General features: G+C 36.8%; 2 protein-coding genes across 3 annotated transcripts in view; one reads left to right on the top strand and one right to left on the bottom strand.

Moving 5' to 3' along the window:
- LOC150081910 (UBX domain-containing protein 1) overlaps positions 1–834 on the top strand; it is a 231,312-nt gene extending 230,478 nt beyond the window's left edge. For both annotated transcript variants that reach the window (XM_090379816.1, XM_090379815.1), the window contains one exon: positions 689–834. In XM_090379816.1, the coding sequence (XP_090235942.1) occupies positions 689–732 (44 nt within the window). In that variant the 3' untranslated portion in view covers positions 733–834. The remainder of the gene's footprint in view (positions 1–688) is intronic.
- Positions 835–4,068: 3,234 nt separating this feature from the next.
- RNaseX25 (Ribonuclease X25) overlaps positions 4,069–22,798 on the bottom strand; it is a 161,994-nt gene continuing 143,264 nt past the window's right edge. The window contains exon 9 of the mRNA XM_090379814.1: positions 4,069–4,224. Within this exon, the coding sequence (XP_090235940.1) occupies positions 4,078–4,224 (147 nt within the window). The 3' untranslated portion in view covers positions 4,069–4,077. The remainder of the gene's footprint in view (positions 4,225–22,798) is intronic.

Raw genomic sequence — 22,798 nt, 5'->3', positions numbered from 1 at the left:
TGGCAATTTAGGTTGACTCATGAATGAGCTAACGAATGTGGGCATAAAAACCTAAACATTGATGGCCGAAGGTTTGGCTTCCTCACTAGTTACCAAAGGGCAATCAAATAGAAAAATTGAAGAAGAGATATGTGAAGTTGCCAAGTTTAGGTATGACCTAGTATTAAAGGCTAAAATTACTCGACCTTTTTGTGTCTTATTGGAATATATTTCTTCCATATGCCCATTTGTCTACTCAATATGAAAAAAAAAAAAAAAAAAATTGGGATCCATCCCTATATGACTGCACACAGACTGAGAGGAAACCTGGAGTGGTCAATTTTTCTAATTTTGGGTAGCAAAATTTTTCTAATTGGAGAATGGCAAAGTAGAAGCAATCAGCAGCCACACAGATCATCAGAAGACAACATTCGTTCTTTTCTTTGTTTCAGCTCAAGCCTGATGCACACAGGCACTCAAGGTTTGAACAGGTAGTGGACCTATAAGTTTTTGCACTAATGAGAGAAAGGTAAAAAAGTTAGCCCAAAGTATGTGGCTATTTCTCCCATTGAAATTATTTACTTATCTAAATTCATAAATTATTCAATTTTAAAGTATTCTTTATTAGATTGGATATAAGTTTCACAAGTAAATATATATTAACAATTTCTTGGTTGCTCTACTTATGTTTTGATATCTTTTCTTTCAGGACTGGTACCGTCGGCAGTATTAATAGTTACCAAACCACACTAAAGGCACTCCAAAAATGTATTTTATATGAACATCTTTGTTACTTGTTCTCAGTTCAGTTTATTAAATTTATTCATATTAAACAATTTGCAACTTGAAAAGAGAGGGGGAAAAATTTGAATCATTCATTTCTTTTTTAGTCATGTGTAAATTTTTGTTAAATACTATAAAAATTGAACAGCACACAATCTGAAGAAATATACCTTTACTGCAGTTAATTTTTTTGCTATGAAAGGAAAAAAACCCAGATATTTTCTTAATTTCACAAAACAAGAGTTGTTTCACATTAGTAGTCTCCCCTGTCTTGCTTGATGCCAAAATGCAGCTAGTATTTAGCTGATTGAATGGTCCTTAAAATCACATGCTTCATCTTTATGGAAATAACTACCTACTTTTTTGTTTTTAAGATTGGCAATAAAAAGTGCACAGAAAAAAATGAAAAGCTTAGTCAATACAGCTTCTCCATCATTGCTACATGTGTTTTTTCTATGATTTGCATTGTCTTACTGACAATTACAAAAAAAAAAAAAAAAAAAAGTTAGACCATAAAAGCATGTGTGTGATTTTAATGATCAGTCATTCAACTAATGTACTAGTGTGGCATTTTTCATTTGCAGTGAGGCCTCTACAATGTTACAATTTTTTTTCACTTTGTTTGTTTTATTACTATATATACACCTGGGTGGTTACAATTTGCACACTACTTTGGTCTTCATGGCCATCTGAAATGAATGAAACCCATATTATTCAGAAATATGAGATAAATATTAGTTTTCAGAACTAATATTCAGAACATGGCAAGACATGACTATCATGTAATACAAGTGGGGGGAAAGACTAAGTATTGTCAATATTTGATGAATTATACATTGCTATGCTCTATTGAAGAAGTGCAAAACCTACACTGGCGTTCAAAGAAAGTGCATCATCTAGCAATTTCACATTTCTAAACCCTTTTTCGTGATGGTATGTTACATTAATGAACACAAATAGAAATATAAACAAAAGATATTCATTAATAGTTAAGGCAAAGCTCTCAAAATATTCCAAAATGAGCATTTGCAACCTTTATACAAAAGTTTTGGTAAACATGACAATTATGGCTGAAATGTTATCAGAAGCCCTCAGTATACTTCAGTTTATAATTTTAAATGGAAAACAAAATGAAAGTTCACCAGGTGCAAACTAATATTTAGGTTGAACCGCCTCTGCCCTGGTGACAGTAGAACACTGTCAAGATAATCAACTGATAGTTCACGGTTCCAAACACAAATTATGGCTTCCTGAAGTTCACGAAGGGTCTTTGGTTTCTTTCTGGCAACTGCAGATTCCATACAATGCCAATAGTACTCTATAGGATTCGGCTAACAGTTGTAATGGACCATTCTTCCAACCATTTTTTTCACTTGTAACAAATGTAAACACATTACTTTCGAACTTCTAATGCAGAAATGAAGCTAAAGTAACTACAGAAGTGCCTACTTACACTTTTTGCCCAATGACAAGGAGAAGAGTCGTTCTGAAAGATGCAGTTATTTGGCAGTTTGAAATGGTCTCTAATGGTTGGCAGCAATTTGTCTTCCAATATAGCCAGATATCCATTGGCATTTACAGAATCTTTTAAAAACTGCAGGTGACCTACTCCGCAATACGAAATGTGTCCCCATATCATTTGGCTGGTAGGGAATTTCACTGTAGACACCATACAGTCTGGATGGTATTCATCACCAACATGCATCAAAAGCCATGCAGGTTGAATTTCTTCTCATCTAAGAAAATGACTTCCACTGCTCAGGGTCCATTTGACATGCTCCTTACACCAAATTCATCGGGCTACAAGTCAATTTTTGAAGAGGCATCTTCTGACTGTTACTGCACTTGTTACCACTCCTGTATGTTCTTCCCATTCTCTTTTCAGCTCAGACGTAGAAGCTTTAAGGTTTTTAAGGCATAAGTGCTTCAAAAAACCCAAACAAGTCTCTACACCTGTTTTGGTGTAGAGACTTGTTTGCGTCCAGTTCCTTCTTTCCTATCAGCAGACCAGTATTCTTGAATTTGGAAAGAGATCTACTCACTGTTGACTGATTACAAGGCACTAAGCAATGTGACAGGAAGAACATCCTCACGTAAAGCAACAACAGCACTCTTTCTTCTTGGTGTCAACTGCACGTAACTCGCCATCCTGACACAAGCAAGAAATAACTGCAACTCTTGCAGAGCATTCTTATATAGCTGAAAGTAACAGCTGATGCAATATTACATCATCACCTAAGCGTCTCAATCTTATCTGATGCAATCTGTAAGAAATGTTGCCATGTACTTACGTTATTCAGACAACAATTACAATTTTAAGGGGTGATGCACTTTCTTTGAACACCAGTGTATAAGCACTGTTACCACAGGTAGCATACAATTTCATTTAAATATCATAAAGATACAAAATTTATAACCAAAGTTGGAGTGCCTGTATTTTTATTTTAAGTGAATTTACTTTAAACTTTGTGCTAATTGCATTACTGTAATCAATATTGCAGTTGAAAATCAGTTTTTGTCCATCACAAATGGAACTCTTTTTCACTGCAAAATTCTATACCACATTATATGTATTAAAAAAATCCATATGTTGCATCAGCTATCACTGATCCACAGACACGTTTGCTGTCAAGTTCTGGCCAGGATAGAGGCAGCTAAACAACCTGCGATTATTTACAGCTAAAAATGCAGAGGTCTTCTCTATGCACTGTCCACTGAATGCTGCTTCAGTCTTCATGTTCTACTGTATAGTTCCTTGCTTTTGTTATATCTGCTGTTCATGAACAGTGCATCTTCCTGAAAGGTGGGAAGAAGTATCAAATATGTTCATCAGTAATGACATTATTTCACACTATTCCCTGCTTAGCTGTCTTGTTTGGCACTAGTTCATGCGGTTGTGTGGGTATGAGGAAAATATTCTAAGCCTGGATGCTTGAAGGATGGCAGTATTAAGTATATTGTTGACTATGAGGCCAGCAGCAGCTTACTTTGAAACTTAAAGCTCTGCTGTGGTTACTGTGGAATTATATTAAAAAAATTGATTTAAAATTTTTGGAGTGAATGTCTGTTCCATTGATTGAGGCAATCTTTAGATCATTCTCAATGTGGTATAACTTTTTCTTGTCCCCCACCCCCACTATTTCTGCATGGTCTGTATCACTTGAAATAAAATTCTGGAAGTTATAAATATGAATGTTTGTTTATAACTTCTGTAAAAAAAACTGCGTTATCAATTTCAAATCAGTGAACTTTAATTATAGCCCCCCCCCCATTTCTGCATAATTATACCTAAAAAATTTAAATAACTGCTGCATGTTAGCAAGTCATTGTTTTTTCATCATCGCCATAAGGCAGATACAGAATGGTTTTCTTGCAGCTTTGTGTTGAGCCTTTGCAATCTATTGGGATAAAAGACTTGTCCATGCAAATTTCAACTGATGACAATAGGGATGTAGAATTACCCTAAAAATAAAAAGTTCTGTTGAAATTAAGATCATAACTATATATCAAACAAAATTCTTAAGTTAAAATAAGTACATTTATTATAGTTGCATTTGCATATATTTTGTTTTTTTAATAAGAGGAAAAATCAAGAAGTTTGTTACAATAAGTAAATGAATAATTGCCATTTAATGGCAGTTTTTTCTGTGAAGCTTAAAATAAATATAGATAATATTTGCCAGGGAGGAGGAAACAAACCATTTTATGATTAAAACTATGTTATTCATTACAAAATGATCAATTTAATGGATTTCTAAAAATGAGGAATAAGTCTTGACAGACATTGATTAACTTCATGCTCAGTATCACAGAGTATCATGTTGGTGGGATGCTTTAGAAATGCCTTTTGTCGGTGTTGATCTCTGTTGAATACTAGAATTATAGTATTCCTTACACAACAGCAGTAGTGTGCTTAAAGTGTGCAGAAAATTCTACTCAAAAGCCCATCTACATAGGTTTTTGAAGAGAATTTGAAAAGCATTGGCATTCATTTTAGTTGGCTGTTGTTTAGTTTGTACAAAATCATGCTGTTGGCATGATTTTGTACAAAATTTATCTGAGGTATTTTTATACTGAAATAATTCAGCACCTCATAGAAATTACCTATACTAATAACATTGATCCATTCTGGAAAATGGTGGGTTGCTTGAAGATGCAGCACTGTTTGCTGCATTTTGCACCACATACAGTTTGTCATGCTGTAACTAGAATGTAGCGCATTAAGCAAGCTGAACAAGATTAACCTCTCAGCAGGTACGAAGAGGATTAAGACCTCCCATGCCTGCATTTGAAAAATAAGCAAAAAATAATTCAGAATCGTTCGTTTTTTTTTTTTTTTTTTTGTTTGTCATCTATGTTTTCAATCTTTTCTGAACACAACTCTGAAAAATCCATTTTTTATATTTTTAAATTCCAAGTCTCCTATACCAATTGGTGAACAAAATGCAAATTTCGAAACTGCATGCTTCAATCATGTCTAATTGTACACCATCATGCAGCAGATACTTCCAGTAGGAGCATCTGCTGCATGAAACATGAAGCACATGCATCAATAATTTAATTCCAGACAATGCTACCATGTCACAAAGCTAGAAAGCATGCAGCAATAAAGCCAGCCTTGTATCACTAACTGTTAAGTGATAGATGGCAATCAAAAAAATGCATAATTAGATTTAACTTCAATTCATGAATTTTTCCTAATTGCATGCTAATAGATTTGTAGGATGAGCAAAGGAAGAACATAAATTGCTGAAATATTGCCTGGTGTTAAATTGACTTTGTGCTCCTAACTCAGGGTTAAAGGGAAAAAAAAAAAAAAAAAAAAAAAAAAGGAGGTCCAAATTATTCATCTTAATTGATGGTTTCTGATGATGAATAATCTCCTATAGTTATTACTGTTTAGTCTTACTTTTTTGCAGCTCGCCATCTATCCCAATCTCTTGCAAGCAGGAATGGCATTAGAAAGATGATGCACCAACTCACTATGCTTTGTCTTTGAATGTTAGCATAAGGAGTGGCAAATGATGTAAGAAAGCAAGCTTATATAGCATGAGAAAAAAAAAAAACAATTTTCCAAATAGGAGGAAGACACATCAATTTAGTTTCTTATACAACTTGTCTTGTTAGAAGCAACGTTGATGCTAAAATTTATTGTAAATTGGTGACTTTTGAATGGGAAAACTTTTCAATTTCCTTTGAGGTGATTTCCTTACAATGGGGGATTTTCACTTCTCCCAATATATCCACAAGTTTCAGTTCAGACTGGAACTTGTGGATATATTGGATGATTGATTTCTACAATACCATGTTTGAGAGGCAACCAGAGGGAGTAATGCTCTTGATTTGATTATCAGCAGTGATTATTCATGCATTAAGAATCTGTAGATAAAGGAATCACTGTACTGATGTGGGATTTACTCAAAGATGTAACTACCATCGGGGTAAAGAGAAGGGTTTTTGCTTTTGTAAAGATGACTAGTGGTCCCAAACAGTTTTTAAATGTGGGATTTACTCAAAGATGTAACTACCATCGGGGTAAAGAGAAGGGTTTTTGCTTTTGTAAAGATGACTAGTGGTCCCAAACAGTTTTTAAATTCTATACAGTGGGACTAACTGATGATGCTACTAACATTGGCGCCTCCGTAGCCAGGTGGGAAGGAGCAGCAGTGCACAGCACATGCTTCTTGATTAGACCTGGGTTCGAGCCCGTCACCACCAAATAGGGGGGGGGGGTGCGGGAAGGTCAGGGAATGACCACCGCATATCCCGGAGCAATATGGCCTTAGTTGCTAATGCTCCTAAAATTCAAATAACAACAACAACAGCTACTAACATTAAATTCTAAATGAGAAGCATTCAAGGAATTAATCTTAAAAGCTACTAGGCTTTTCATACCAATTAAGAAATACTGTTCAAGGTTTAGGCCAAAATGTATGTCAAATGAACTAATGAGACTCGTGGCAGAGAAGAAAAATGCATGGAATACGTAAAAATTATCAGAAGACACAGACACCCTATGGTAGATATAAGATAGTCTTTAATCAAGGCACAAAGGAGGTTAGCCCAGCAAAGCCAGATCAAGAGAAATCTTTAGCAAAGGATGCAAAGAACAACAGGAAAGACTTCGTTACTTATATAAACTCTAGAAGGAAGGGGATGAATCAGGTTGGTCCACTTGATATCAATAGTTCGATTGATGTTGATTCTGCCCAGATTGCTCCTTGAAGTTGTCACAGACATTCCACACAAGCTGCACTACCTGGGAGTGCTGCGCTGATGGAACTGATATTCAGGTGACACTCAAGTCAAGTGGACCCAATTTCATTCTCTGCTTGCACCTTCACAATGGTGGGACTGTTAGTAATCCTGGGTATAAACCCATGCACAAGCATACCATAGGTGACCAGGTGTGAACCAACGTAAGCAGGGGTCGAGGTGTGGTGCCCACACCAAATGAAGGAATGCCACCCCTCTGTGTTACTAGGAAATACTAGGTGGTAGATGACTCTCATCAAACGGTGTAATGCCACCATTTTGTTTATTGGAGGCTTAAAGTGGTGGAACCCATGTTCAGTCTCCAGAGCCAAGTTCCAGTCAACCCTTCACCATCTCTTCCATCATGCAGCATGACTGATAGATCCAAACTTCCTTACATTTCGAAGGTACAGCTCTAAAACAGTGTTCGCAGGCCAGCCGCTAGTTAGTACACCAGACCGAACCTATTGGTAACACTCTAGGCGGCTTCTGGATCAGCTAGTGTATAATCTTGCTACCTCTACTCTGCCAGATAATGACTGGATTGAGTCGGAGTAGTGTGTATGTGTGGGGGCATTGTCGAGGTCACGCTATGTCAAGGATATGGCTATATTCTTAACATATGTATGCCCCATCCAAAATTTTCATTACTTCATACAGCATGAATTGTTAAACTAATAGACTATATAATATCGGTGTAAATACACCCACCATAGTTAACCATAGATTTGAGCTACGATTGTAGCGTAGAAGGCATCGTTTTAATTGTATCTCATAATGTGGTTGCCTTCACAACAAGATAGCTACTATTGAATTACTTCAAATAAATAACGCTTCTCTAGTAGAGAAGGCTACTGTTATTTTTTTTCAGCGTACCACCACCCAGACGATCGTTTCGAAGCTTTGTAAATACACCATAATTAACCATATGGTTAACTATGGTGTATTTACACCGATATTATATAGTTAATTATCAAAACCCATAAGGATTATGCCTAGTGCATTTAATTTTCCAAATACATTACCACCACACCCTTCTGGCATCTCTCATAATGTGGATATAACTTCGCAACTGAGATGGCTTATTGTATTACCTACCCGGCCACTGATGACGAAGCCAAAAAGCTACAATCGTAGCTCAAATCTATGGTTAACTATGGTGTATTTACACCGATATTATATAGTTAATTAATTATCAAAACCCATAAGGATTATAAGCTTATCTGCGAAAAGATGTAAACCTCCCAAACACTTCCTAGTCCATTTCACAAATGTGTGGTCTCGGTTCTAATCTCAACGCATCCAATTCCACTTGCAGTCGGCCAAACCCCTTGGTACTTTTTCTGATGGAATCTCAGTTATCAGTTAATTCAACTACTGCTCATCTCAGTTGACCAAATTATTCGCTGTATTTATCAATGATAGTGATGAAATACTATCATTGATAAATATCATCAGGCTTAATGTTCAAGTTTGCAGACGATACGATGAGCAGAGAAGTGGCAAGTGAAGTTTAACATTGACAAATGTAAAGTGTGGGACACAGTGATAATGTATCAACTGTGTGCTACTACACTAAAAGTAGTAGAGAATGAAAAAGACCTGGGGGTAATTGTGCAGTCAGATTTGAAATTTTCTGAGCAGTGCAGACAAGGTGCAAGCGTAGGTCTTGGGGTTTTGTCAATGATACAAAGGGTACTAGGAAAGTTTTGCAATATGACGCAACAGTGAATCACAGGAAGCTGCTTGTTGTTGCTGCATGTTGAGACATGTTCATACGTGCATAGTAGCCGCCGCACCAAGTCGATGGGCTCAGTTATTCATTAGTAGTGAGAGTGTAAAGTGCTTGCGATGGCATCGTGGTCACGAAATGAGATAAGGACAGTTTTGCGGTATAATTTCGTGCGTGGTTTAACCATAGACCAATGCTTAGAAGAAATGACTCTTGCACTAGATGATGATTGTCCACATCGTACAACGATATTCAGGTGGTATAGAGAATTCCAAAGGGGAAATTTCACTCTGGAGGATTCTGAGAGGCCGGGAAGGCCACGAACGTCAGTTACGGAGGAAAACGTTACTGCTGTGAGGAAAATGCTTGACGAAAACAGGCGAGTGACCTACCAACAGATAGAGGATACTTTGGGCCTAAATGCACCAGCAATTCGTTCAATTCTGCAAGATCATTTGCACGTGAAGAAACTTTGTTCTCTCTGGGTGCCGCATCAACTGACTGAAGAGCAGATGACACGACGTGTGACTTGGTGCCGGGAGATGTTAAAAAAGTTTGATAAGGGACAATCTCGGTATGTGAACAACATCGTGACAGGTGACGAGACTTGGCTGTACTATTACGATCTGCCGACCAAGGCTCAAAACAAAGTTTGGGTCTTTGATGATGACAACACACCCGTAATTGTCAGAAAATCCCGATCTGTAAAGAAGAAAATGATAGCTGTATTTTTCAAATCGAGTGGAATTGTGGAACGTGTCGTTTTGGACACGCAGAAGACAGTCACAGCTAAGTGGTATACTGAACAATGCCTGCCTAAAGTCATTGGATCTATGAAGAACCTGCGGCCAAAGTCAAGAATGGACACCTGGTACCTCCATCACGATAATGCTCCAGCTGACCGCGCCAAAGCCTGCACCGAATATTTGACCACGACAGGACTGAAACTTCTCGAGCACCCTCCCTACAGTCCAGACCTTGCTCCCTGCGACTTTGCACTGTTCCCGCATGTGAAAATGAAGCTAAAAGGGAGGCGGTTTTCCAGTGATGAGGACCTTCTACGGGCTTGGGACAACGAGTGTGCTTTACTCCCTAGTGAAACTTGGCAGAACTGGTTTAAAGATTGGTTTCGGAGGATGGAGAGGTGTATTGAATGTAGAGGAAATTACTTTGAAAAAATTAAACAAACAAAGCTGTATTGCAAAACTTTCCTAGTACCCTTTGTATATAGGAATTTTGCTAGTAGGGAAAACAAAGTGATTATCCCCTTGACAGGGTACTGCATATAGACTGGTGTTCAAAGAAAGTGCATCACCCAGGAATATCACATTTCTAACCCATTTTCGTAGTGTGTTTTATTAATGACTAGCATCACAAATAGAAACAAAAGATATTCATTAATAGTTAAGGTAAAGCTAAATAATATTTGGCAGGGGCTCTCAAAATATTCTAAAATGAGCATTTGCAACCTTTATACAAAAGTTTTGGTAAAAACAATTATGGCTGAAATGTTATCAGAAGCCCTCAGTTGCTTCGGTTTATCATTTTAAATGGAAAACAAAATGAAAAGTTCAGGTGCAAACTAATATTTAGTTGAACTGCCTCTGGCCCTGATGACAGCAGCACACTGTTGATGCATTGACAAGATCAATTTCTGAAGATAATCAACTGATAGTTCATGGTTCCAAACACAAATTATTGCTTCTTGAAGTTCACAAAGCGTCTTTGGTTTCTTTCTGGCAACTGCAGATTTCACATGATGCCACCAGTTTAGGATTCAGGTCCTGGCTGCATATTAGGTGATTAACTAAGAATTGTAAGTCATTCTTCCAAACATTTTTCCACCTGTAACAAATTACTGTAAACACATTACCGTTGAGCCTCTAATGCAGAAACGAATCTAAAGTACCTACATATTAGGTGATTAACTAAGAATTGTAAGTCATTCTTCCAACCATTTTTCCACCTGTAACAAATTACTGTAAACACATTACCGTTGAGCCTCTAATGTAGAAACGAATCTAAAGTACCTACTTACACTTTTCATCCCTTTTCAAGGAGCAGAGTCATCCTGAAAGAAGCAGTTACTTGGCAGATTGAAATAATCTAATGGTTTGCAGCAATTTGTCTTCCAATATAGCCCGGTATCCATTGTCATTTACCTACTTCTCCGTGATACGAAATACACCCCCATATCATTTGGCTGGTGGGGAATTTCACTGTAGACACCATACAGTGTGATGGTATTCTCCACCATGAATTGTTTGTCTCCCATCAAACCATGCAGGTTGAATTTCTTCTTATCCAAGAAAATAACTGAACCTCGGGTCCATTTGACATGCTCCTTACACCAAATTAATTGGGCGTTTTTTGTGTGAGGAGGGGCTGCTTCTTAGGACGACAGGTTACAAGTCTAATTTTGAAGAGGTATGTTGTGACTTACTGCACTTGCCACCACTCCTGATGTTCTTCCCATTCTCTTTTCAGCTCAGACGAATAAGTTTTACAGTTTAAGGCATAAGTGCTTCAAAATGCAGTCCTGCTTTGGTATATAGACTTGTTTGCATCCGGTTTTTTTTTTTTTTTTCTCTCAGTGAAACCAGTATTCTTGAGTTTAGAAAGAAATCTACTTACTGCAGATTGATTACAAGACACTATAAGGAATATGACAGGAAGAACACCCTTCCTTACCTAAAGCAACAACAGCATTCTTTCTTTGTGGTATCAACTGCACATAACTTGCCATCCTGACATGAGCAAGGAATTACTAACTCTTGCGAAGCGTGCTTATATAGCTGAAAATAACAGGTGGTGCAATATTATGTTATCTCCTACGCATGTTAATCTTATCTGATGCAATCTGTAAGAATTATTTCATATACTTACGTTATTCGAATGACAATTACTGTTTTAAGGGGTGATGCACTTTCCTTGAATTCCAGTGTAGGTCTGGATGTCTCATTTTAGGAAATGAGATAAGAGAGTGGAACAAAGGGTTTATGTTACCAAGATAGGCTTTTAAGTTCTGCAAATTGCAGTGGGGACCAGGCACCTGTGAGGTGAGGTGATCTGATCGAGGTGTATAAGGCCTTGAATGGTTTCAGCAAGCTTAGTCCTGATGGGATTCTTTTTGCTAATTCCCCATTTGAGGGGGTATAAAAACAAATTGAAGAAAGATAGATGTGAGAAAATTTGCTTTTAACCAGTGGGTTGTTGATTACTGGAACAAACTTCCATCTGTCGTTTTGGAAGTTGGCAGCTTAAATAAAATTCAAAGCAGAACTAGACACTGAATAGATAGGTAAAATGGGAAGAGTTTTTTTTTTTTTTTTTGGCTGATGCTATATAAGCTTGCTTTCTTGCGTCGTATGGCTGTATTAATGCTAATGACGAAAGTTGTTCCCATAGTATCAACTTGTGTGATTTTATTTAATTGAGCTTAGCTATAATTAAGCAAAAGTATTGCATTATTGTTGATGGTATTGCCAGTTATGTTTAAGACTTTTCTCAGTACTATAAAAAATATATTAATTCTGTAATTTATGAATGGGGAAATCAGGTTTCACTTGATGTTGACTATAGTGGGTTACAAATCCACATCAAAACTAAAGTGCCATTTTGGCAATAATTCCATTTTTATTCCTCCCCTCCAGTTTTCTTGTTGATTTAATAGTATATAGTTTTGCATATAATTGATTGTAACCATTACTAATAAAAGCATATATGTTTCCAAAAGTAATGGACATAATTGTGAGATCATAATCAATTAATTAAGTAATCAAGTAGAAAGGTATAATCGAAAAAGTGTAATGTGTACAGAAAGGAAAATTAGCTGTTTGGTATCAGGTAATGCTCACTGTCAGCTTTAGTTAGATGGTTCTGTTTTCCGGCATTTTTTCCATAATCGGTTATGTTCATCTCTGTTTTGCAATTGGTATGAACCATTTATGTCCAGTGAAAAGGTCAGATGGTGATGAGTGAACATGCACAGTGTACGATTGTGAAGAAATAAAAACCCCAGCCTAGTTCTGGAACACATTCAAGAAATTCCCAGTGTTAATGTATCTTGTTATGTATAAGTATAGTGCAAAAGCATCGATAATATAGTGCTTTATAGTGTATCTTGTATGTAAGTTGCAGAAAGATATGTGGCTCATTCTCGATAAAATAATCACCTTTGTTGCTAAGTTGGCCCAGAGAAATTAAATTTCTCTGGGTGATCTTAGTAACCATGTTCTCTTCTAGTATGTCATCTTTCCCTTTCCAAGTCAGTGGGTAGGGTGCTGGTCCAATTCTGTGGCCAGCGTACTCACCTGACTTGACACAGTACTTTTTTTTTTGTAGGGTTATGATAATTACTGTACTATCTCCCTTACTAGGATTTGCATACACCTGATCTAAGGTAACAATTGGAGGTAACAACTTCCCATCTAGAATGCTGTATTTGAAATTTGGAAAGGGGAAAAAAAAAAAAAAGTGATTTTCAAGGTATAGCATTTTTTTTCATTGGTTTGTTAGAGGTACACATTCCCTCTAACTACTTTGAGTAGCACTGTTCTTGACTCCATTCAAAAGAGGGCAGTTAGGTTAATTAACGACCCATCTCTAACAATGCCTTTCCACTCTGTCTCTCACAGATGTTATATTTCTGCTGCATGCCTTTTCTACTTTTGGGGCAGGCAGAAGAATCCTTTTTGCAAATAAAAGAAGAAACCCTTCTAGAAGCATTAAAATACCAACTAGGTTATCTTTGCTCCACAGTAGAATTACATGGAGATCAGCACTGAAGGAAATAGTAATGGATATTTAAAGAGTTGCAGCTGTTTGTACACAGCCAAGTTTCTCAAACTGGAAGATGGAATGCAATGTGCTATCATCAGCAAAATTATGGATGGGAGAAGGTCATTAATATATGAGAAAAAGAGTGAAAGAAAACTGAAACTTGGAGAATGCAAGCATTATTGAGAAATTAGAAAACAAGAGAGCCATCTATCATCAACTACAGTGAGCAGTTACAAAAACCAGTTGGCAAACCATAAGATGGAAGCTTATTTATAAGACCATTCTGTCAAACATGATTAAAAGCCTTTAAAATGTCAAAAGCAACTGCTTGAGTTTCACCAAACTCTTCCACTGAATTTGTTGAAAGATGGGTAACATAAGCCAGTAGTTTGGATTGATTAATAACTGCTTTACAATTGTTGCAGGCTAATTGAAATATGCAACTTTCTTTTCTTGAACAGTCTTAGCACATTTATTGGAAAATCAAGGTTTAGATAAAGGACAAAATTTTAAGGGAGAGTGTGGAATGAAGGATTTCATCCCTACAAGAATAATTTTGAGATGATCATGACATCACAAGATTTAAAACAGCAATCCAACCATGGAAAACAAGAACAGAAATCTTGCAGATCATTCCAGTTTGAATTCTTGTAATGTCAAGAACACGAGGCTGAGAATGGTCAGGATTGTCTGGTGTTTAAGTAGGTAAATGAACAATCTTTGCAAGGCCATTTTCTAGTTACACTGACCCAGGTGGTTGAGATACTGGGGCTTTTGTAATTACTGAAACCAGTTGGAGTTGTGAACATTAAAATTAACAAGGAAAATTACCCCACTGTTAGGAATGTCAAACTTTCAGAGGTTTCAAGCGATTAGTGGACTTTGGAGATGATAGGAGTGGTAGACTGACAGAGTGGAATAGACTTAGTGCTAGAGAAGATCAAAGAGTAATTCCAAATTACTAAATCTGACAGGGAATATCAGAGTGCACATATGCAAAAGTTCCAACGCTGAAGTGAAAGGGGTCATACAGTGAATAATTAGGATAACTGAGATGAATGGTGGTTGAGCCAACCGATAATTCGGATTCTCTCAGGAAAAAGTGGGGCTTGGCATACTGCAGGTGGAAATGGACATCACAGATTAGAACTGAGTCATGTATATTTGTGAGATGAATTGTTGAGTTGTTCCTGCTACGAAAGTTGTTTTTATTTTCTCTGCATTCTTTGTAATTCTCAGTGTTGCCTCATTTAGGTCTGTAGCACATGCAATATCACATGGTCTTTCATTTTGCTCAAAGCATTTCACAATTTCATAAATTTTCTCTATCGACAGAGGCGGACTGGCCCATTAGCCTTACCGGGAAAACCCCGGTGGGCTGGATGCCAGTGTGATTTTGGCCATAAACCATAGTATGAGGCCACTATAAATTTTCCCGGATAAGAATTTTTGACCCAGCCCCCCCCCCCCCTGTTTATCGATATTGCTTTTCTTTTTCTCTCTGAATCTGCAGTTCTTCACAAGGACGCTTCCTTTTCACACCTTTTAAGTATTTTACTCATTTTTAGGGAATAAAGCACAATTACAAAACGAGGAGGCACGCTTGATGCACAAAGCTGCACGCGTGTAGCAACTGAATAAACAACACCGTAAAGCCAGAGATACACTATTAATACCTCGCATTTTACTAAAGCACATTTCTAGGGGTTACTACCATAAAACAATAAAAACAATTTCCAGTTGCATTTCTACTAGTGGAATCTGTTATAAACTGGTAGTAAACTCGATCTAATTGCATTTGCGATTATACCGATAGCTGGAATTGAATTGGTTTTAAAGTTATTATGGTGAAATATGTTTCCCCTTCACTGATATAAAACACAAATACATTGTCAGAATTTTCTCTTTATTCCTATCGTGTTGTGTTCAATTGGGGTGATTCCGCGTTCGACTGCCATTTCTTGTAAACACAAAGGCGAATCGTACATAAGCAAATTCGGTTCGTGTTATATAAGATATCATTCCCCTATTTATAAATCATGTATGATTGAATTCGTATAGTGTAAACACGTGTTATACGAGGACTGACTGTACGTGGTTTCTTAGGCAATAGGAAGACTATGAAATGTTGGTGTCTAATTTACTCGAATGCTAGAAAAACAAAGGCTGTCGAATGTCATTGAAAATTCATGCTTTCCATTCCCTTTCTCCGAAACTCTGGGAGATGTGAGTGAGAAACAAGGGGAGCAAGTTTCAAGATATTTCCATGATGGAAAAGTGGTACCAAGGGTGCTGTGATCCTATATTGATGGGGGAATTACTGCCGCCTTGTGAAGGAGAGTAAGCAGGAATACAAGAGAAAATTCCTTAGTAACAAACATTTTTAAGGACAATTACAGGAAGGCTGATTATCAAAATATAACTGTTTTGCTATGATTTATGATAGTTTTTCCACAGTTAAATGAGTTAGAGCGTATAATATTTTTTTACACTTGTATTATGAACTTGAATTATATATATATATATATATACATACAGTAAGCCCCCGCTATTCGTGGTATCTGTATTGGCAGGCGCTGATTTAATATAAAATGAAACCTAAAAAAATGTGAATTTTAAAGTGCCGTGAACATTTTTTGCCATAAAAAAACATGGGCGTGGCTAAAATGATATTTCCTGGTCAAAGCAGTGCTCAGTGGGTGGGGTGACAAAATCATGAGCGTGGATGTTTCTCGCTAATCCTTGTTCAGTATGTGTTATGCTTGTCATGGAAGGTTTCGTCATTTGATTTTAATTTATATGCTTATAAATTGAATAAATTTATCAATTTATAAATTGATATTCTTACAACAGTGATAAATCTACTGTTTTACAGTGTAAAACAGACCTTTTTGAGTGTGTTAACGGAAGAAAGTGACTTAATTGTGGACAAGTTCTTTCTAACCCGTACAAAAATATGGCTACGAATAACAAGGGAAATGTGAAAAGATCAAAGAAGGTTATGACACTAGCGAATAAAATTGAGTTATTAGATAAAATTTCTAATGGTGAAAGTGTCTCCTCAGTGGCAAAACATTATAAAATCAATGAGTCAACGGTACAATCAATCAAGAAATCGGAAGAAAAAATCCGCCGTAGTGTCCGTGAAAACGCGCTAATTGTTTCAAAAATTTGCTCTGTAACTCGTGATGTTAAATTAGAAAAAATGGAAAAAGCTTTAAATCTGTGGACAGAAGACGGAACTCAAAATAAAATTCCATTAAGTTCACTCATCATTCGTGAAAAGACAAAACTCCTTTATCGACACTTTAGCGAAACTGGTGATATCACTGGCAGGATAAGTTTTTTAGCTAGCAAAGTGGTTTTAGCTAGCAAAGGCACTGGTTTGAAATTTCTAATAAATATTACATTTAATATTAAATTGTTTCTTATTTTCATTTCGATGCCATATGCTTGCATTTCACTATGTACATAGTTATATTATGAAGGTACATATAATACATACATAGACAAAATTTTAGACTAGTTTTTCTTATATATTTCATACTTTGGAACGGAACCCCTTTATTACTATGGGAGGCATTTCTCAGGAACGTAACCCCCGCAAATAACTGGGGTTTACTGTATATCACTTTACTTTAACATTCTTATAGAATGATTTTCAGAATCAGCACGTTTATATCTTCCAGAATCACATATTTTCATTGTGGAAATATGACAAAAAAAATTTTTGTTGACTAGTGTTGTTATACATTTGTTAAAATTTCGCCTTCAAAGATTAACATTTCCCTGCCTCAAAACCACTGCAAATCATCCAGGTCTAAATTCTCGACAATGGCATTCATCAATTGAAAAGGCCACCAACCTATCCAGCCAATCTTCTGTTATCATGGAACAGAGACAGGTTATGTTTAACTTTTCCTCTGAAAAGCTCCTTTCTGCACTGGTCACTGATATTGGTATTGTTATAACAATTCTCAGCACTAGAAAATTATTTGCCAATTAATTCTTTGCATTATATCAGAAATATATTTCTGATCACCATCATATGCAGAATTTCTAAATCCATGAAATTGTTACACAGCTCGTTAACCCTCATTTCTGTGGAAATTCAAATATTTATTATACTTTACAACCAACTAGAGTTGTCTTTCAATGACTCGACTGCTTTGTCTAAAATGATGAAAGAGTGGTTTAAGGCAAGGAAATGTTAATCTTTGAAGGCAAAATTTTAACAAATATGTAATAACACTAGCCAACAAAATTTTTTTTTGTCTGCAACAAAAATATGTGATTCTGACTTTTATCTTCATGTTTATTATCAAGCTTTCTTCTCTTGATAAAATCCAGGTTCAATCAAATTGCAAATTTTTTTTTATAATCTAGAGGAAATTTAAATTTATCATCTCTTTTGCAGTTAGTATTAGAAGAGGCAAATGATGCAAGAAAACAAGTTTATACAGCATCAGAGGGGGGGGGGGGGAGGAACATCACCTTCCCATTTCATCTATCCAAACCCTCCACCAGTTTGTCTAGTTCGTCATTGAATTTATTCAAGCAATCCGCTTCCAAAACATCAAATGTTTCAAAAATCAAGCAGCCACTGGTCAAATGCAAACTTCCACAGATCTATTCTGCGACCATCCTTCCTCATTTTGAATTTATGCCCCATCATGTGTGTAGGCTGAGCAAGAGAAAAAAATGCCATCAGCAATGAGCTTGTACAATCAGATCACCTCACTGGTGCCTACTCTCCAGATGCTGCAATTTACGGAAATTAAGCCTTTCTTGGTAGATCACCCATTTTTGAGCATCCCCTCACCAATCTCATTGCCCTTCTCTGTACCTGCTCCAGCAGCTCAACATCCTTCCTAAATTGAGGCCTCCAGACCAGTATGCAATACTAAAGATGTGGCCTGGCCACTGCCTAATGTAGGTGATAACGGAATAATTATCTACATATTCCTGCTAGCAAAATTCCTGTATATCATTGACAAAATCCCATGTGCTGTCCTGGCTGCCTGTCTCCACTGTTCAGAGAACTTCATATCTGACTGAACAATTACCAAGTCTTTTTCATTTTCCACTACTCTGAGTGTAGTACCTGAGTTAACATACCAACACACAGTTGGTATGTTAATCTAGGATTATTGTTACCCATATGATTATTTTGCATACATCAATGTTAAACCTCACTTGCCATTTCTCAGTCCAACTGCCCAACTCTTATAGAACTTGTTGCAGTAGCATTCCGTCATTAATGACCAACCCTCGTATCATTTGCATATTTAAACATTAAGCCTGATATACCTTCATCAATATCATTAATAAATACAGAAAGTTCTTTGGGAACTCCACAAATAACATTAGTCCAAAATGAACAGTGCCCACTGATAATAACTGTCGTCTCAACCATCCCTTTATCCATAGCAGTAACTTGCCCTTATTGCCACACTGCTCCAGTTTTTACAGCAGTTTATTATGTGTGACAGTATCAAAAGCTTTCCTGAAATCCAAGCATGTGATATCAAAATTATATTTTGCATTTTTTGTGACTGCATAGTTTTCAGTCAAACTGATCAGACAAGAACGACCCTTGAAAAACCCATGGCCTGACTGAAGTATAACTGCATTACTGTCTAGATCAGTGGTGTCCAACCTACATCCTGTGCAGAAAGGACTAGAAAAGTTTTTAAAGGGGCGTTACGGCATGCAAGCATAGAGCACGACTGTATCAAATGTATATATGTAGTCCAGTGCAGTCATGTGTACACTAAATACAGTGATGCACATATTAATCTTTTCATATCATGAAATTCTACTATTTTGATATAACTTGTTCATTGTATTGCATTATTTGTGCAATAAGAATATGCAAATAAAGGAACCACTAGGTGGTAGTGATCAGTGTACTGATATGGGATTTACTTAAATACAACTACAATCAGAGGAAAAGGGAAGGGTTTTTGCTTTCGTAGAGGTGACTACAGTGGTTGCAGACAGTTTTTAAATTCTGTACAATGGGACCGACTGATGATGATGTTACTAACAGCAAATTCTAAAAGGGAAGTAATCGTGGAAGATACTAGACTTTTCATAATGATTAAGAAATACCAATCAAGGTTTAGGCCTAAATGCATGTTAGATGACTCATAGCAGAGAAGAAAAATGCATTGGATACATATAAATTATCAGGTGACACAGAAGCCTATGACTGATATAAGCTAGTCTGTAATCAAGTTTCAAAGGAGGTTAGGCAAGCAAAGGCAAATTACGAGAAATCTTTGGCAAAGGATGCTAAGAAAAACAGCAAGAACTTTAGTTATATAAACTCTGGAAGGAAAGGGATGAATGAGATTGGTCCACTTGATATCAATGGTTCGAGTGTTGATGATCCTACTCAGATAGCTGATAATCTGAATGAGTATTTTGCATTTACATTCACACATTAGTTCTTAAGGAAGGAAAATGCTAGAACTTTTATCAAAATGTAACAGGATGCTTTAATGATTTTGTAATAACTGAGAGCAAAGTGGAGGAGAAATTGTTGAAATTTAACATAACAAAAGCACCAGGGGTGGACAGGATCTATCCAGTTATATTAAAGGAGGCAGCAAAGGTACTAAGCAAACCCTTGGCCATAATTATGTTTGTTTGTTATTTGGTTTTTAGGAGCATTAGCAACTAAGGCCATATTGCTCCGGGGATATGTGGTGGTCATTCCCTGACCTTTCCGCATCCTCCGTATTTGGTGGTGACTGGCTCAAACCCCGGTTTAATCAAGAAGCGTGTGCTACGCACTGCTGCTCCTTCCTACCTGGCTACGGAGGTGCCTGGCCATAATTATGAGAGCATCCTTGGACTCGGGGGAAGTCCCCACGGACTGGAGATGTACAAATGTATCCCCAATTCACAAATGGGGATCTAAGGATGACAAGTAATTACGGACCAGTTAGTTTAACTTCTGTTCCAGGAAAAATAATGGAGTCACTGGTTAAAGATGCATTGCAGGATCATCTAGACAAGATAGCAGTAATAATTCAGACACAGCATGGGTTTAAGTAATGTTTTGTCTGACAAATTTGATTGGATACTATGATGTGGTTGCAAAGGAACTGGATGCAAAATATAATTTTGATATCATATACAGCCACTCCCCAACTTACATTCTGCGGTACTCTACGTAAGTCGGAAATTTGATTGAAGCAAAAAAGAAATGTTCGACAAACATGTAATTATTCATTCAATTTTTTTATCTCACGTGCAGTAAAAATTACAAGTGTAGAAAATTACAAAAAGAGAGGAGACAGGCATAACGTCAGCAAGTTTTACTTTTCGAGCATCATTGCCAGAATTAATTCTCCAGCTGATAAGCATGCTGCTGCGGAAGTTGAGGGCTGTGGAGATTTAGAAGGGGTTTTTCCAACACATTACAAAATTTCTCTGCAGCTGCAGAATCGGCACTGGCAAATTCACTGCATATTTTAATGTTTTGGAAATCAACGCAATGCTTCAACCTATTAAATCACCCGTTGCTTGCCATAATCTTGGCTTGGGCTTCACTGTACTTATCCTTAATATCTTCATAAATACTTCTTGCTTTTGCTTGAATGGCCATTGTACTAAGGGGCACTTCCTTCTGAATCTGATTTTCCAACCATATTATTAACAGCTTTTCCATCTTTGATATAGCACTGAACGCTGTTTTGTGATCACTGTTGATCTTAAATGCATTGATCCTTTAATATGTTCTTTTATACATGCAACGTCCCTTAAAATAGTATTCACCTTTGAAGCAGTGAGACCTATTCCATGCAATAGATTGACAAACTTTGTCCTACTTCATAATTCTTAATTAATCATCTGCATTTCTAAATCAAATTTGTTTCATTTCCTAGCGCTGTCAGCACTTGCACTTTCCGTTGGTCCCTTTCCCTTCACCATTGTAAAAAGTAAATAGGAATAAAGTGAAGGGGGAACTCATTTCATCATAATAATGTAATGTAAAAACCCAGAGAATTCCAGTTATTGGTATATCACTGCAAATGCAATAAGATTGAGTTTACTACCAGTTTATAATAGATAGATTACACTAACAGAAAAGTCCAATAAACAGGAAAGTGCAAATTGTTTTATGATCGTGACCTCCAGGTATTTTAGAAAAATATCACAAAGGCATTCAAAATTGATTCTTATAACAGAACATATGGTAATGATGAAAGTGTAGTGCAATTTCCATTATAAAAATGACCTTTTAAAGAAATAAAAGCTTAGTTACATAGAAAAAACTTCCAAGGTCTTCGAAAGAATTACCAAAAAAACGCAATGTGTTATTGAGTTCACATTATGATATTTTCACAATATCTCCATTTATTCCTATGGGATGCAAAAACTTACGTCAAGTCGGTATTACATAAAGCAGGGAATTGGCTGTACTTGGATTTCAGGAAAGCTTTTAACACTGTTGTGAACGGAAGACTACTGTACAAATTGTAGCAGTACACTATTAAGGGAAAGTTGCTACAATGGGTAAAAGGGTGGTCAAGTGGGAGAAGACAGAGTGGTACTCAATGGAAACTGCTCTTCGTGGACTAATGTTATTAGTGGAGTCCCCCAGGGTTCAGATGACACAAGGGTTGGCATGATTGTTAATGACAGTAATGGTAGTGTGCTACTGGAACAGGATCTAGAAAGGTTGGGCAGATGGGCTGAGAAGTGGCAACTGAAATTTAACATTGACAAATGCAAAGTACTGTATATGGGTAGAAGTTGGTACTAAGTGTAGTACCAATTGTATGGTACTACACTTAGGGTGGTAGAAAATGAAAGAGACCTGAGAGTAATTGTCCAATCAGGCCTGAAGTTTTCTGAACAGTCAGACAGGCTGGCAGAGAAGGTCATGGGGTATTGTCAATGATATTTGGGAATTTTGTTAGTATGGAAAAGGAGATGATTATTCCATTGTATGTGGCAATGGTTAGGCCATGCCTTGAGTACTGCATACAGGTGTGGAAGCTTCATTTTAGGAAGGATGTACCGTTTCTTGAGTGAGTACAGAGAAGCGAAACAAGATTGGTGAGGAGAACAAAATGGTGGCCTTACCAAGAAAGACTTAAGTTCTGCAGATTGCAGCGTCTAGAGACTAGGCACCTGCAAGGTGATCTGATTGAGGTGTATAAGGCCTTGAATGGGTTGAGCAGGCTCAATTCTGATGGGATTCTTCCTCTTGCTTAGATTACGAACCTGAGTGGTCAGAAATTGAAATTG

This window comes from Mastigoproctus giganteus, chromosome 8 (genome assembly GCF_048544385.1).
Source record: "Mastigoproctus giganteus isolate SK-2022 chromosome 8, ASM4854438v1, whole genome shotgun sequence".
Taxonomy (NCBI): domain Eukaryota; kingdom Metazoa; phylum Arthropoda; class Arachnida; order Uropygi; family Thelyphonidae; genus Mastigoproctus; species Mastigoproctus giganteus.
Note: the sequence above shows the minus strand (reverse complement) of the source record. Positions and strands in the feature narration are given on the sequence as shown.